Consider the following 13854-nt stretch of genomic DNA (forward strand, 5'->3'; position numbering starts at 1 on the left):
GATCTCCTTACAGCGGCCATCGCTTGCAACTGCATTGATTTCAATGAGAGCCATGCCTGCAGTTACTCGGAGGTGCAGGGGCTATTGACAGCATGCGCCCGCTCAGCTGATCAGTCAGGGTCCCAGGCAACAGACCCCAGCTGGTCAACTATTGATGACCTATCATGATGATAGGCGATCAATAGTATTTCAAAGTAAAACCCCTTTAAGAGCTAGTTAATTGTATCCCCTTCTGTGTTCCAGCGTTCATAACTGTTTTGTTGCTGAATGAGATCTTATAATTTGCAGGATGAGTTCTAGTTATTATAGAAACCAATTTTGCGTACATACTTTTATAGAAATTTTTTTCCAAGGGCAATGGAAGAAAAGCTTTTCAACTAAGTTTTTTCCTATTTATTTTTATGCCCAATTCACACGGGCGGATGTGATTTGCGGAACCCACGGTGCGGGAGATCCGCTAATCAAGCCGCCCATAGGGATGCATGGGCGCCCCACAACAGCAGAAAGCATGCTGATATGATTTTTTTTCCCGGCATGCGGATTGCACTCGTGGAAAGAAATCGCAGCATGCTTTATTTTCCTGCAGATCCCGCACGGACAGCTTCCATTGAAGTCAAAGGAAGCTGTCTGGACTGCGGCACAGCCACAGCTGTCACTGCAGACTTGCTGTGGATACGTGGGAAAGCAGGAGATTCAAAACTTTAAAAAAGGCACTGCGCATGCGCCGGGTGCGTTGGTCGGCATACCTGGACACATCTGCAGTGCTGAAGAAAGAAGATCTGGCTGCAATGGAGGAGACCCGCAATGGATCCGGAGAGGTAAGAACCTGTGCTTTTATGCTTATGTCTGCGGGCATGGGTGGATTCCACTGCGGGATTCAGCAGCAGAATCCATGCGTGCCCGTGTGCATGAGGCCTACCAGTGTTCACAGTCTGACATAAATATTATGTTACCTTTATTATGTTTTACTACCTTAGCACAATATAAACATTTTTTTAAACAATAGTACTTTTTGTGTGCACCACATTCCAAGACCAGAGTATTTTTATTTGATCATTCAATAGAGCTGTATTAGGTGTGTTTTTTTGTGGGACAACTTGTAGTTTTTATTGGTATCATTTTGAGGTATATATGATTTTTTATTCCTGTTTTGTGGAAGCAAGATGAGCAGAAAGAGGCTATTTTGGGATTTATTTCAGTGTTTTTTTAGTTTAATTTGCGGGGCTGGATTAATAATATAATATTTTATAGTATGGGTTGCTATTGTTACCAAGTTTGTGAAGCTTTTGTTCTTTTTATTTTTTTAATATTTAAAGCCTTGCGTAAGGGGAAAAAAAAGTTTTTCAATTTTTTTCTGTAAAATCGTTTAGATGCCATGGTTAGCAATGACAGCACCATCGTTAGGATTAAACAGTGTAGAGGAGTGAATAGATGAGTAAGTCCTTATCATTTCACTCTTGTTTTGGAAAAAAACCCATATGTGACAATCAGAGAGCAAATATGTGATCTCATTGATGGCATGAACAAAAATTCATGTCACTTCTTCCCTGGGAAACATAGGAGAATCACAGATCTTCTCTGCTGTCACGGGTCTCCCTCTCCCTTTCTCTGTTCTCTAATCACACTGACTAAAAAGTTACAGCTTTAAATTCAGATTTCCTGACCCCACTTCAAACAGCTGTAGCTCTGGTTCTATAAGGGCTATTGACAAGATGTTGGTCCTAGTTCAAATCCAAGAATCTTAGCTTTAAATAGGACAGTAGCTCTGACAGAACCAGAACTACAGCCATTTCAAACAGAACAAGCTCTGTTTGTCCAACTACTGGAGGGTTAATGTGTTATGCCATCAGCAACATTGATAGAAAGTGATCAGCTGGCTGACATGGTTTGTCTTCCTAAATCCTACATGTCCTTTTCAGCATGTCTGTGGGAGTGCTAAACAGTACCTTTTAATTCTAGTTTGGAGGGTCTGAACACTGGTTTAACTCTTCATTGACCCCATACTGTTCCCCATATTTTAAAGGGAATCTGTCAGCTCGAACTTGCTGTCAAAACTGCAGGCATGATGTTATAGAGCCGAAGGAGCTGAGCAGAATGATATAGTTTTATGGGAAAAGATTCACTATGACTTGTGATTTATTCTTTAAACCTTGCTCATTCTGAGCTGGACAGTCTGATGGGCGGTCCGATCAGTGATTGGCAGAGGTTTAAATAAATAAAATACAAATTATACTAAATATTTTCCCAGAAACCTATATATCAGTCTGCTCAGCTCCTCCTGCCCTATAAGATGATGCCTGCAGTTTGGACTCCCTTTAAAGCTCCACTGTCTCAAGTGCTGTTTTATAGAAGTTGCCCCACAATAGACCTATCCACAAGATAGGTGATAAATGTCTGATTGCTGGAACTCTCACCAATCACTAGAACAGGAGTCCGAAGCTCTCCTTACTGCACAACTGCGAGAGTTGAACATGCGCAGTGCCACTTCAGGAAAAGTCCATGAAACTGATAGAGCTAGTTGAGTACTTTCCATCAGCCCCATAGACAATGAATGGAGTTATTTCAATGTGCAAATAAAAAGCTCACATTTTTCTTTAAAGTGTGAATATAAGGCCTCCGTCACATGGGCGACACAGCATTGCTGTGAGAAAATAGCAGCAATATCACATCGCTGATCTGTGAGATATTGCTGCATTTTCTCGCAGCGATACCATGATTTTGTAGCGCTACAAAGTCACAAGTGGTGCTACAAAGTTGTCTGACTTCGTAGCACCACATGCAAGGATTTCAGGGGGGTGATTGGTTCATCGAGCACTGGCTCTGATTGCCTAAGGGCAGTGCTTCCAGGAGCCAGGGATTTTTTTAATCCCCGGCCAGAAGAAATGAAGAAGAACAGTGCTGGGGACTGGGAAGAAGCTGCAGCGGAGCACCGGACAGCGCTTCTAAGGTGACGTATACTTTAAAAAAAAAAAAATTTCTGCAGTTAGGGCTTAGGTTATGGCTTTGACAGTAGGATGTGCTACTGTCAAAGTTGCATCGAAACTGCACGGAAATCACGTTTTTGTGTGATGCGATGCAACAGAGAGGAAAGCTTCATAGAGAAACATGGGTTACAAAACCTTGCAGGTTGCATGCATGTCACGAAACCCACAAGGTTTTTGTCTCGCAATGTCGCATGCTACAAAACATCGCTAATGTGAAGGAACCCATTGGAAAGCATAGGCTTCACACACATGTAAAAAAATCAGGCAACTTTGTCGCCCGTGTAAAGGGGGCCTAAAGACCATATGAATTTGGCTCCCAACAATTATTCAAGAGGAAGTGACTACTCTACATAAATAAATAGTTATAGAAAAATGAATGGTCCTTTAGGTTCCATGTATGATGCCCTGTTACACCTTCTTTTTGGAAGTCAGCAGGCATCAAAACTTGACATTTGTCCAACTTTCTAATTTATAGCTTTGACTGTAACCACAGATGCACAATCTATTGATTAGAATGACAGATGATATGCAGAGGCGTAACTTGAAGCTCCTAGGCCCCAATGCAAAACCTGTAACGGGGCCCCCAACTATAATGCTTTACTCATAGTACTGGCTTCCCTATATGGAGAAGAGAGGCCTTATGGGCCCCCTAAGGCTCCTGGGCCTGGGTGCAACCGCATCCCCTATAGTTACACCAGTGATGATATGTAAACTGAACTATCGGTATACCTATGTCTATGCTATAGCTAGGATGTTTCTGTTTTCTGTTTGCTTGCCGATTAACCAGCCTATATAATAACTTGTACCTATTTACTAAATGAACAGTAGTCTGCTCTGTGTTACATTCATCAGACAGTTCTCAGCTCATGATTTCTAGGACTCTTGGCTTTCGCTCCATTTTGTCTCTATTCCTCTGTGGTTAAACAGTAGCCACAGAGTTTTGGCTCAGTCTATAGCTTCAAAGAGCAAATCAGCTCACTATTCTTTTCTTTGTCAGCATGGGGAGACGTTTACTTCTTGGCTCAGATTTCAAAGTGATTTGGCACGCAACGGAGCACTTTTGGGGGGACTCTGGATTTGAGAGAACCGTGAGCTTCCAGATACCCAAAAGGGCCACAAATGTCTCTCCTGTCACCATACTTTCTTCGATATAATGTAAAACATGTGCGTGCAAACTGAGTTCCTAAAGTCTTATAATAGTAATATTTACAGATTTAAAAGAGAGTTCAAAGAAAATCTGCTTCTGGTAGAGTGTTGGAGGAGAAAATTTGTTATACACAGCACCAGGCAAGAAGGTGGAGGATGACTTGATCAAACTATACCCATACGAGAGTCAAGTAGAGTGGCGCCATGCCAGGCTCATCACCCCCTCCCATTTCAGAAATGGAGCACAGTCACATTAATTCTTGTGAGGCACTCCAACCATAATTCTTTAACTTTGATATGTCAACTGAGTCTCCATCAACTATCAACAGTCAATAAATCAACTTAACTGATGGAATATAACAGCCGTACATTTAGGGTCTTTTAAATGGGGCAATAATCATCTGATCAATTGTACATTTGAACAGTTTTTTCCATTCGTTGTCCAATGCAAACATCCCCGCAATCGAACAACAAGTGACAGCACAATGGTTTGCTCTATTTTCTATGTGGGCTTAAATGGGTTATCCAGGGACATAAAATTTTGTTAAACATTGCTCAGCCTGCAGTAGTAAAATAACACAACACATGCCTGCTCTACCTCGTTCTACTGCCGCTGCCATCTTGCTGACTCTCCAATCCCCATTGGTCATCACTACCCGATGCAGGGAGCCAGCAATGACATCATTGAAAAAAAAAATAGGATCAGGTGACTGCTGCAGCCAATCACCGGCTCCCTTCAGCCAGTGAATAGCTGCAACATTCACATGTCATGTCGTCATCACTCCCCTCCCAAAAGTGAAGTTCACCCGGGACCGGAGAGCTGGCGAGACAGCAGTGGCGGGGGAACGGGCAAGGGTGAGTAGGTAGTCTACTATTTTACTACTGTAGGCTGAGCAAGGTTTTATTATATTCCTAGATAACCCCTTTAAGACTCATAATTTGTGAGCAACGCATCCTCTTGTGTAATTAGGGGATGTACCGACGATAACAATGGAAAGTGTATTGGAGGGGCAAACAAACTATTGTACACATCATCATTTGTATGAAACCCCCCAAAAATAACAAATACATGTTTTTAAACCAGCACCAATTGACTTGCTGTATCATCAATCAGGGCTCAATAGGTTCCATTTATCTGCTCTTGTCAAAGGACCATTACAGACAGGTACCATAAAGTGTAACATGACATTCAATGTAATTGATTTTTTTACCTTATCCCCGTCAAGTCCTGGAGCGCCCGACTCTCCATCGGAACCCTAAGTAAACGAATGGTGACACATTTATTATTGTTTACAGGAAATCACAAATAAATAAATGTGCATAAAGCAGCCTGTAAATGTAATAATATATAATTTATTAATTCCAGCACGTAATAGAGTAATTATGATGAGAAGACCATTTAATATTTATTAGTACAAGAAATGCAAAATTGTCAGGCGCTGGAACAAGGTTGTTTGCTGGTACATCACTAATACGATTTCAAAAGACACATTTTAAGGGAATTTACAGTCAGAAAATTACTCATTGCGTAAATTACGGTGATTCTGGTAGAGGCATAAAAAAGAAACAAGTGCTGCAATGCTGTTCAAGGAGTGACGTCACAACAGACAGTTGCTTTGGGTTTTTATAGTAAAGGGATTTTACCGGAAAAAAAGACATATCCTAGCCACAGGATAGGGGGTAACTTGGCAATTAGTGGGGGTCCATCTGTTGGGACCATCACCAATCCCGAAAACAGGACTCCCCTTATGAATGGGGCAGTAGTCACACATGCAGCAATCTCACTGAATGAATGGAGCAGTGGTGCGCATCTGTATCTGCCGCTCCATACATGCAAGGACTCACTGGATCTCCATTCTTAAGATTGCCGAGGTTTCAAGTGGGCAGACCCCAACCAATCAGCAAGTTTCCCGCTATCCTGTCGATACAGTATAACTTGTTTTCATCATAAAACTCCTTAAAGTATATTTAAACAAAAATGCATGATACATTTCTGTCACTAGATAGCTTTACAGTAATGAACTTCTACAGCCCCCATTGAACTCCATTTCAAATATATCCTTAGTGAGTTGCCCCTCAAGGATAACATCCGCATGGACTTTGAAAAACTCTACCTAGATGTTGCCCTTGGACAGATTTGAAACTAGAACTCTAGCACTGCAAGGCAACAATGCTAACAACTGAGCCACTAAGTAAAGCTGATGTGAATCCAAGCCATATCACATGACCAATGACATGCTACAGAAAAGCAGAATCAATATCTTGATTACAAAGTCAAGCAGAGCTGCTGCTAAGACAAATGTGACTGGGTCGACCAAAATGGAGAAGAAGCACAAAAAGCCACTGATTGGAATGATGCAGGCACACGATACAGGATAGTCTGCGATCTCACGTGCCCCATCAGTCGACGAGGAGTACCAGTTAGGGACAAAGATAGCCGGTCATTTATCACAGTGTTTCTCAACTCCAGTCCTCAGGGACCCCCAGCAGGTCACGTTTTCAGGATCTCCTATAATAAGAACCCCTGTAGCAACACCTGAGGCACTGACAATAATTATATCACCTGTGCAATACTGAGGAAATCCTGAAAACATGACCTGTTGGGGGTCCCTGAGGACTGGAGTTAAGAAACACTGATTCAACACACAAGCACATCAAGATCGATGCTGGGTTGAGCACTTTAAAGAACTTTTAAACCAGCCTGCCCCTGTGATTCCATTATGAAAAGATGCCCATGTTCAATCTGTGGAGCTTCCTGTCGATGTAGGACTTATCACCAGCATCAAGGTCGAGGCAACAGTAAAGACTCTCAAAGATGGCAAGGCTTCTGATGCTGATGAGATCAGCCCAGAACTACTGAAGCTCGCTAATCCAACCTTGAGTAATGCCCTCACCTCCCTCTTCAATGCCTGTTAGACAAGCTGCTGAGGCCCAAGTGATTGGACTATTGTAAAATTGCCAAGAAAGATGACCTTTCAAACTGCAATAACTGGTATTGCATCACACTTCTATATGTTGCATGCAAAGCATTCTGTAATGTCCTGCTGGGAAGCCTTTTAAGTGTGGCTGATGAGAAACTATATGAAGAGGAAGCAGAATTCCAAAAAGAGTAGTCATGTAGCAAACGCCTTTGACTGTCCATAATGGCCTTTTTTGTCCCCCGATGCACCAAAAGGTGTGGGAAGAATTAAGTAAGTCTAAGTAAATGACATATACTGTCATTTTTGCAATATGCTGCTAGTTCATTGGAATAGTCATATATAATAAACCTTAGATGAAATACTAGGAGACATAAATTCATGTTAAAATTGAAATGAAATTAGGATATTACTGGGGAAGCCGTCACAATAAGAACATGCCTGAAAGTAGCTGCAATCTAATTCTGATGGCTAAAAGTAAGTAGCGCTCCCATGGCGTAGCCAATTATTAAAACACAAGGCATATAAGCAACAAAAAATACATTCATGCTGGGAAGACAGACATATTTAAAAGCCTCTACCTGTGTTTCTTCCATTAACAGATGTATGCATAATGTGATTTTACTGACCAGAGACTTGGCATGAAGCTCCTGCCTGGCAGTACTCTACTACAGTAGCACATTGTAACTGGCCAATAAATTACTGCCATGGTGACAGGAGTTAAAGTTCCTCTCACCTCTTTACTTAGGTCTCTCTGCAACTGTAGCATGAATGCTGAAAACACAAGTGAAGTGCTCAGGGATAGATTGTCAGGTTTACTTTCCCAAAAACCTCTGGGTCCCTGTACACATGGAGCTGTACATAGAAGAATACTAATGATCCTCACTGTTAAATCCAATTAAGAAAATAATTAACTGTAGACACATTTAGTATAAAAATGGCCACTCACTCATGATTACTAATCTATTTTCCAGTTCTGCACTACTTTTTTTAAACTAGTGTGAACAGTTATCCGAGCTGTAAAGTTGGCTTTGTCAACCACATCCATGAAATCAATTAAAGTGATGCCATCTTAGAACAAACCCATTCCATATTTTAGATCAGGGTATATGGAGTTCTGAGGGTTCGCCCCCTCCAAAGAGGAGGACTCAGTCTAGAAGACATCTGGATTATAAGGGTGTATATCCATTACAATGGAGACAAAGTTTAATTTTTCATTACACCTGCTTTATTAAAAGTGGTTATTGAAAGAGAGAAAGTCAATAGTACATGATTTCTTTTAACTAACTCTTTCAAAACCAAGCCTGTTTGTGCCTTAATGACCAGGCCAAATTTTGGAAATCTGACATGTGTCACTTTTAGGCCCAATGCCCACGGGCAGATCAGATTCCTCATGCGGGAGCCCGCAGCAGAATCTGACCTTGCCCACAGCCAATGACACTGCTTACCCATCCGGGTCTTCTGTGTGCCTGTCCAGGTCTTCTATATTCTTCATTGCAGATATGCGTGGAAGCGCCAGCTGGAGCCCCGCCGCACACGCGCAGTGAAGTTTTGTTTTTCTTAAACCATCTGCTTTCCTGCAGAGTCCCCAGTCCGTCCGCAATTCAATTGGGTTTCAAGATGGCTTTCTTGTGAAGTGCAGGCAGAGAGTTGCAGAATTATACATAACCCCCTATGAGTCACATGAAATTTGAAAAAATCCTTTTGAAAATGTCACTTTTTTGTTGTTCATCTTGAAGTTATACCTCATGTAAATATACTTGCAGCAGAACTTAGTTGCATTAGGGCTCCTGTCCACAGGCGATAGTTCATTGCGTTATCTGCAGCGATAACCCGGCCACGGGTAACGCAGTGAACGCTTTCCATAGACTTACTATGGAAAGTGCAGCCCCGATGTCCACGAGTGCAGAATCATAGCGATTCTCCGCTCGCGGGATTCAAGTCACGTCATGTCACGATTTGCTGCGATTCTCCGCGGTGAGCCTATCTGTCAGATAGGCTCACCGCGGAGACCTGACAGCTCTCCCCCCCTGCTCCCCCGCTAGTGATATTCCGACATGGCCGTGGACAGGGGGCCTTGAGTGCATTTTTAACCCCGTAGTGATATAACTAATTTTAGTTTTAAGAACCAGTAGTTTTTTATTTTTTCATCAATGTAGCTGTATGTCACCTTGTATTTTGCAGGAGACGTTCTAGTTTTCATAGGAACCAATTTGGGGTACACCTAATGTATTGAATAAGTTTTATTAATTATTTTTAGTTTGGGGCATTGAAAAAAAAAAGCTATTTCGACATTGCTTTTCAGGATTTATTTTTATGGCACTTACCATGTGGTAGTAATATTATGTTAACTTTATTCTATGTATGGTGCCGCGTTCCAGAATCAAAGCATTTTTGTTTTTCTATTGACAGAGCTTATAAAGACTTGTTTTTTGTGAGTCAGCGTGTAGTTTTTACTGGTACCATTTTGAGACATATATGACGTTTTGATTGTTTTTTTATTCCAGTCTTGGGAAAGCAAGATGAACAGAAAACTGCTATGTTGACATTTTCGTTTTTAGGATTTTATTTCTTACGAAATTTTTCATGTTGGTTAAATAGTGTCATATTTTAAAACATGGGATGCTATGGATGTGGTGTGTAGTTTTGTTTTGTTCTTTTTATTTTTTCAATATTTAAAGCCCTGTGTAAGGAGAAAAAAAACTTTCTGAAATGTTTTTTCTGTAAAACCATTTAGAAGCCGCAGTCAGCAATGACTTCAGTATCTGCAGAGTTAAACATAGTAGAGGAGTGATGAGCAAGTGCTCATCTTTTCAGTCCTTTTATGGAAAAATAATGTGACAATTAGAGAGCAAATGTACTCTCTGATTGATGTGAGTGTGAAAACATGAATATTCATGTTATCCTTCCCCTGGGACATGGGAAAAGACAGGAGAAACACAGAGCTATTCTCTGCTGCCTGCTTTTCCCTCTTCCTCTCTGCTTTGCACACTGACTGAAAAGTGACAGACGTAAATTCAGTATTCCTGACCCTAATTCAGTGACTGTTGCTCCAGTTCTGTAAGTGCTACTGCATGCTTTTGGGGTCACTTTAATGCCAAGAATCTGAAAGAACCGGACCTACAGTGGTTTGAAGTAGAACAAGTTCAGTTCATCAAAAGTCTAATGTCTTTTTACTGTAGAACGAACAGAGCCCAGCCTAAAATGTAGAGGGGTTCAAAGATGCTTCTTAGTAAGAGACAGCTGCAATGTTAGTTATAGTTTATGATTAGAGATGAGCGAGCATACTCACTAAGGACAATTACTCGATCGAGCATTATCCTTAGCGTGTACCTGCCCGCTTGGAAGAAAAGGTTCGGCTGCCGACGCGGGTGAGAGGTGAGTTGCGGGAGTGAGCGGGGGGGGGGGAGGGAGAGAGAGATCTCCCCTCCGTTGCCCCCTGCTCTCCCCCGCCGCTCCCCACCTGCCGCCGGCAGCTGAACCTTTTCTTCCAAGCAGGCAGGTACTCGTAAGGGCAGTGCTTGATGGAGTAATTGCCCTTAGTGAGTATGCTCGCTCATCTCTATTTATGATCATAAAGTGATAGTTTGCAATCTGCTGAAATCCTATGATATATCACAAATTTCAGAAAGAGGGAATAACCTACGCAGCATCACATATTTAAGAATATAAATTCAAAATCTTATGACGATGGGGATATCATTAAAATATGTGTCCACTATCTGGAACCCCTTTCTATTCCCATTTCTATTACCCTAAAGAGGCTTGAGAGGGTAAAGCATTTTATAATTCTATATTCCAGTTGAGATTTGTCGCCCGCCAACAAGCATCTTTGGGCAGGCTGAAGTCTACAAATGATACAAAATATAATTTGCTAAGTGCTGCCTTGAGGATCAGCACCACATGTATCTATGCAATGTATTTGAATGAAATTATACTAAATGTCTTCCCCGTATTCGTCTTGGTACATTAAAGTCCACTTCAGGTTTTCCCAAATATTTTTTCTAAGCCACCTTTTCTGAACTACTTAATCTAAGTTCAAGACATGAAATCATCTTTGTTTAGTTCAACTCCGTTTCCTAATTTAGCAGCAGAGCATTAAGTAACCAGTAAAATAGGTCATATTGACTGACTACTAATAAAGCGTGTCATTTTCATACTAATATGATGCATCGCTAATTTATACCGTTTTCTTTCAGGTTTTCCCATGTTTCAACAGGATATTGCTACACTGCCAAATTGATGTTTTGATTACAAGTATATTTACTGTTGCTCCGTTAACCTGTAGCAGACATGAATGCTCAAGACACTGATAGCAGCAAGAAGTGGTTTCTTTGGTAATCTTGGAAGTATTTACAGCCAAAATATTTTTTTCTCAGAATTATATATCTATGGTAAATTACATTTTCAATTTGAAATTTTATCTAAAAAAGAAAAAAAAGGTTCTGCGCTTGATTCCCTCAAGTCGCCTGTCATGTTTCACTGGAAAACCAAAGGAACCTTTTAACCTCCTGTTTAGCAGACAGATTGAAAACAGTCTGCTCTGAACTGCTTGATGTTCCCATGATGGAGGAAATTAGAAATCTTAAGTCTCACATTAAATACCAGCATTTTGGGAAAGAGCACTTTATAGACTAAACTAACAGCCTGATTGTGGTCTACAGTAGCCATTCTTGAACAGCCTTCCAGGGTTCTAGTTTGGCAAGGAGAGAAATAATGACTTATGCAGCAGTTGGAGGTCAGTACTTTACCTTTTGTCCAGGAGGTCCCATTGGACCCTAAAAAAAGAAACATTGTTTACTTGATTAATTATTCTTAATTACTTGAACAATAAAATATATACTGAATACAAAGTAATATTGAACTAATATACAATACAGAAACACAATAGACATTTTATAGCAATATATTACTGAGTAAATTGAATCCACTTGTGCATCAAATACCGTAATTCCCTGACAGCCATACATGTAAGCTGACACTTCCTAAATAGTTTTAGAACAAGTTTTACAATACATTGTACACTATATCATATGGTATACATGCATAGTGTAGACCTCTGTGCATTTAAATGTCTGCGCTCCGTCTTCCCAAGCCAGACAAATACATGAGTCCAAGGCCAATTAGAACCAAAAGAAACTAGCGTTAGCTCCCGTGCTAATTTTTTAGTAGTTTGTCTCTTATTTATTTGTTGTTTCTTGTTTGTTACTTATTTTTGACCTTTTATAGGAAGCCAATACAAGTGTGGTTGAACATTTTTTCTTGCTGTCCAAAGTAATGTAATCTCATAGTCCAGGCTTTCTCAACCTTACCCCTAAGTATCCCCAAGACTAGAGTTGAGCGAACGTACTTTGCCGAGCTTGATGCTCATTCGAGTATTAGCATACTCAATGGTGCTCATTACTCGAACGAGCATGACGCCGTGTTCGACCCTGCCCCAGTTTTTGGCTCCTCCTCACTGTGACATGCCTGTTTTGGCCCCTCCCCGCCGTGACGCAGCACGTGTGTCAACGGCAAAGTTTTTTGCTTGCTGGCAGGCAGGGGAGAGAGAGAGAGAGAACAAAAAAAAAGGCTCGGCACCCGGCGGCCCACATACAAAAATGCTCGAGTCTCCCATTGTAGTCAATGAGGTTTGTTACTCGAGTAGAGCTCTCGAATTTTACGAAAAGCTCGACTCAAATAACGAGGACCCGAGCATTTGGGTACTTGCTCATCTCTACCCAAGACGTCATATTTTAAGAAGTAGCCATAGACAGAACACCTGTGTGAGTTGTTGGAAATACACAAGTGCTGAAGTTGAGAAACATTGCTAAAGACAATCAATCCACCAATACATAATTCATAAGAACAAAAATCCATTTTCTTTATTTCTAATCCACAAAAAAAAAATCAAGCATTTGCATTATAATAACCTTCTTATCATAAGCAAACATCCTTTTTCAAGTGCCAACCTGCATAATTAGAATACAATATTTCATTCTTGTGAATTTATAGTGACACCTAGAATGTACCATACAATTGTTACATAAGGGTCATCATGAAAGAGACAGGAACAGCCACAACTTCATCTGACGTGACCCCCTAAACATTGTGTAAATGTAGTATACTGTACAGTAGCTCATAGAATATTTAGTATCTAAGCTGATACTGTGTTGCATTATAGGAAACGTGTATTGTTTAGGGTTTGTTCAGACCAGCGCTATTTTCGCAAGAAAAGATCGTGGCTATCGTGCTGTAAAGATCACGTGAATGAGTTACTTCAAGCTACTTGCAGTAGCCCGTTCACACAATCCGAGGTGCGTGCTGCATGCCTTCAAGGCTGCCATAGGAGCCTATGGAAAGCACGCAGCAAAGATAGGACATGTCCTATCTTTGTGCGCACCTCAGAGCCGACATGCGAATTTGCACTTGCATGTCCTATCTTTTGCTAGGTGCGCTGATTCAGCGCGCCTAACAGTCTCTCACGTGAATGCGCCTATTGGTTCCTATTAGAAGTGCGTTCTGTGCACTGCTAACAGGACGAAAACAGCACTCGTCTAAAATAAGTGTTGATTGGCGCCGTTTCAGCAATCCAGGCAGAGCATACGATCAATGACAACTGATAGCTTCATCAGACCATATCATCAAATGTATCAAACCAGTCTTATACAGTCATACTGGTAAACACATGCAACAAAGTTCAGAGGTCACTAATCACTCGACAAGCGGTATTCTGTAATCCATCATTGCTAAAAATTGATACATGTCAAAAAACGTTTGTTCCATTTTAATAGGATAATAAAGGAATAAGTGTTTAAGGATTAAAT

General features: G+C 41.0%; 1 protein-coding gene across 1 annotated transcript in view; it reads right to left on the minus strand.

Moving 5' to 3' along the window:
- The window catches only part of COL25A1 (collagen type XXV alpha 1 chain), a 404320-nt gene that overhangs the window by 104620 nt on the left and 285846 nt on the right, over window positions 1–13854 (minus strand). The window contains exons 11-12 of the mRNA XM_066573822.1: window positions 11800–11826; window positions 5342–5386 (exon numbers count right to left, since the gene is read on the minus strand). Coding sequence (XP_066429919.1) covers window positions 5342–5386; window positions 11800–11826 — 72 coding nt within the window. The remainder of the gene's footprint in view (window positions 1–5341; window positions 5387–11799; window positions 11827–13854) is intronic.

This window comes from Eleutherodactylus coqui, chromosome 7, assembly GCF_035609145.1.
Source record: "Eleutherodactylus coqui strain aEleCoq1 chromosome 7, aEleCoq1.hap1, whole genome shotgun sequence".
Classification (NCBI taxonomy): Eukaryota; Metazoa; Chordata; class Amphibia; order Anura; family Eleutherodactylidae; genus Eleutherodactylus; species Eleutherodactylus coqui.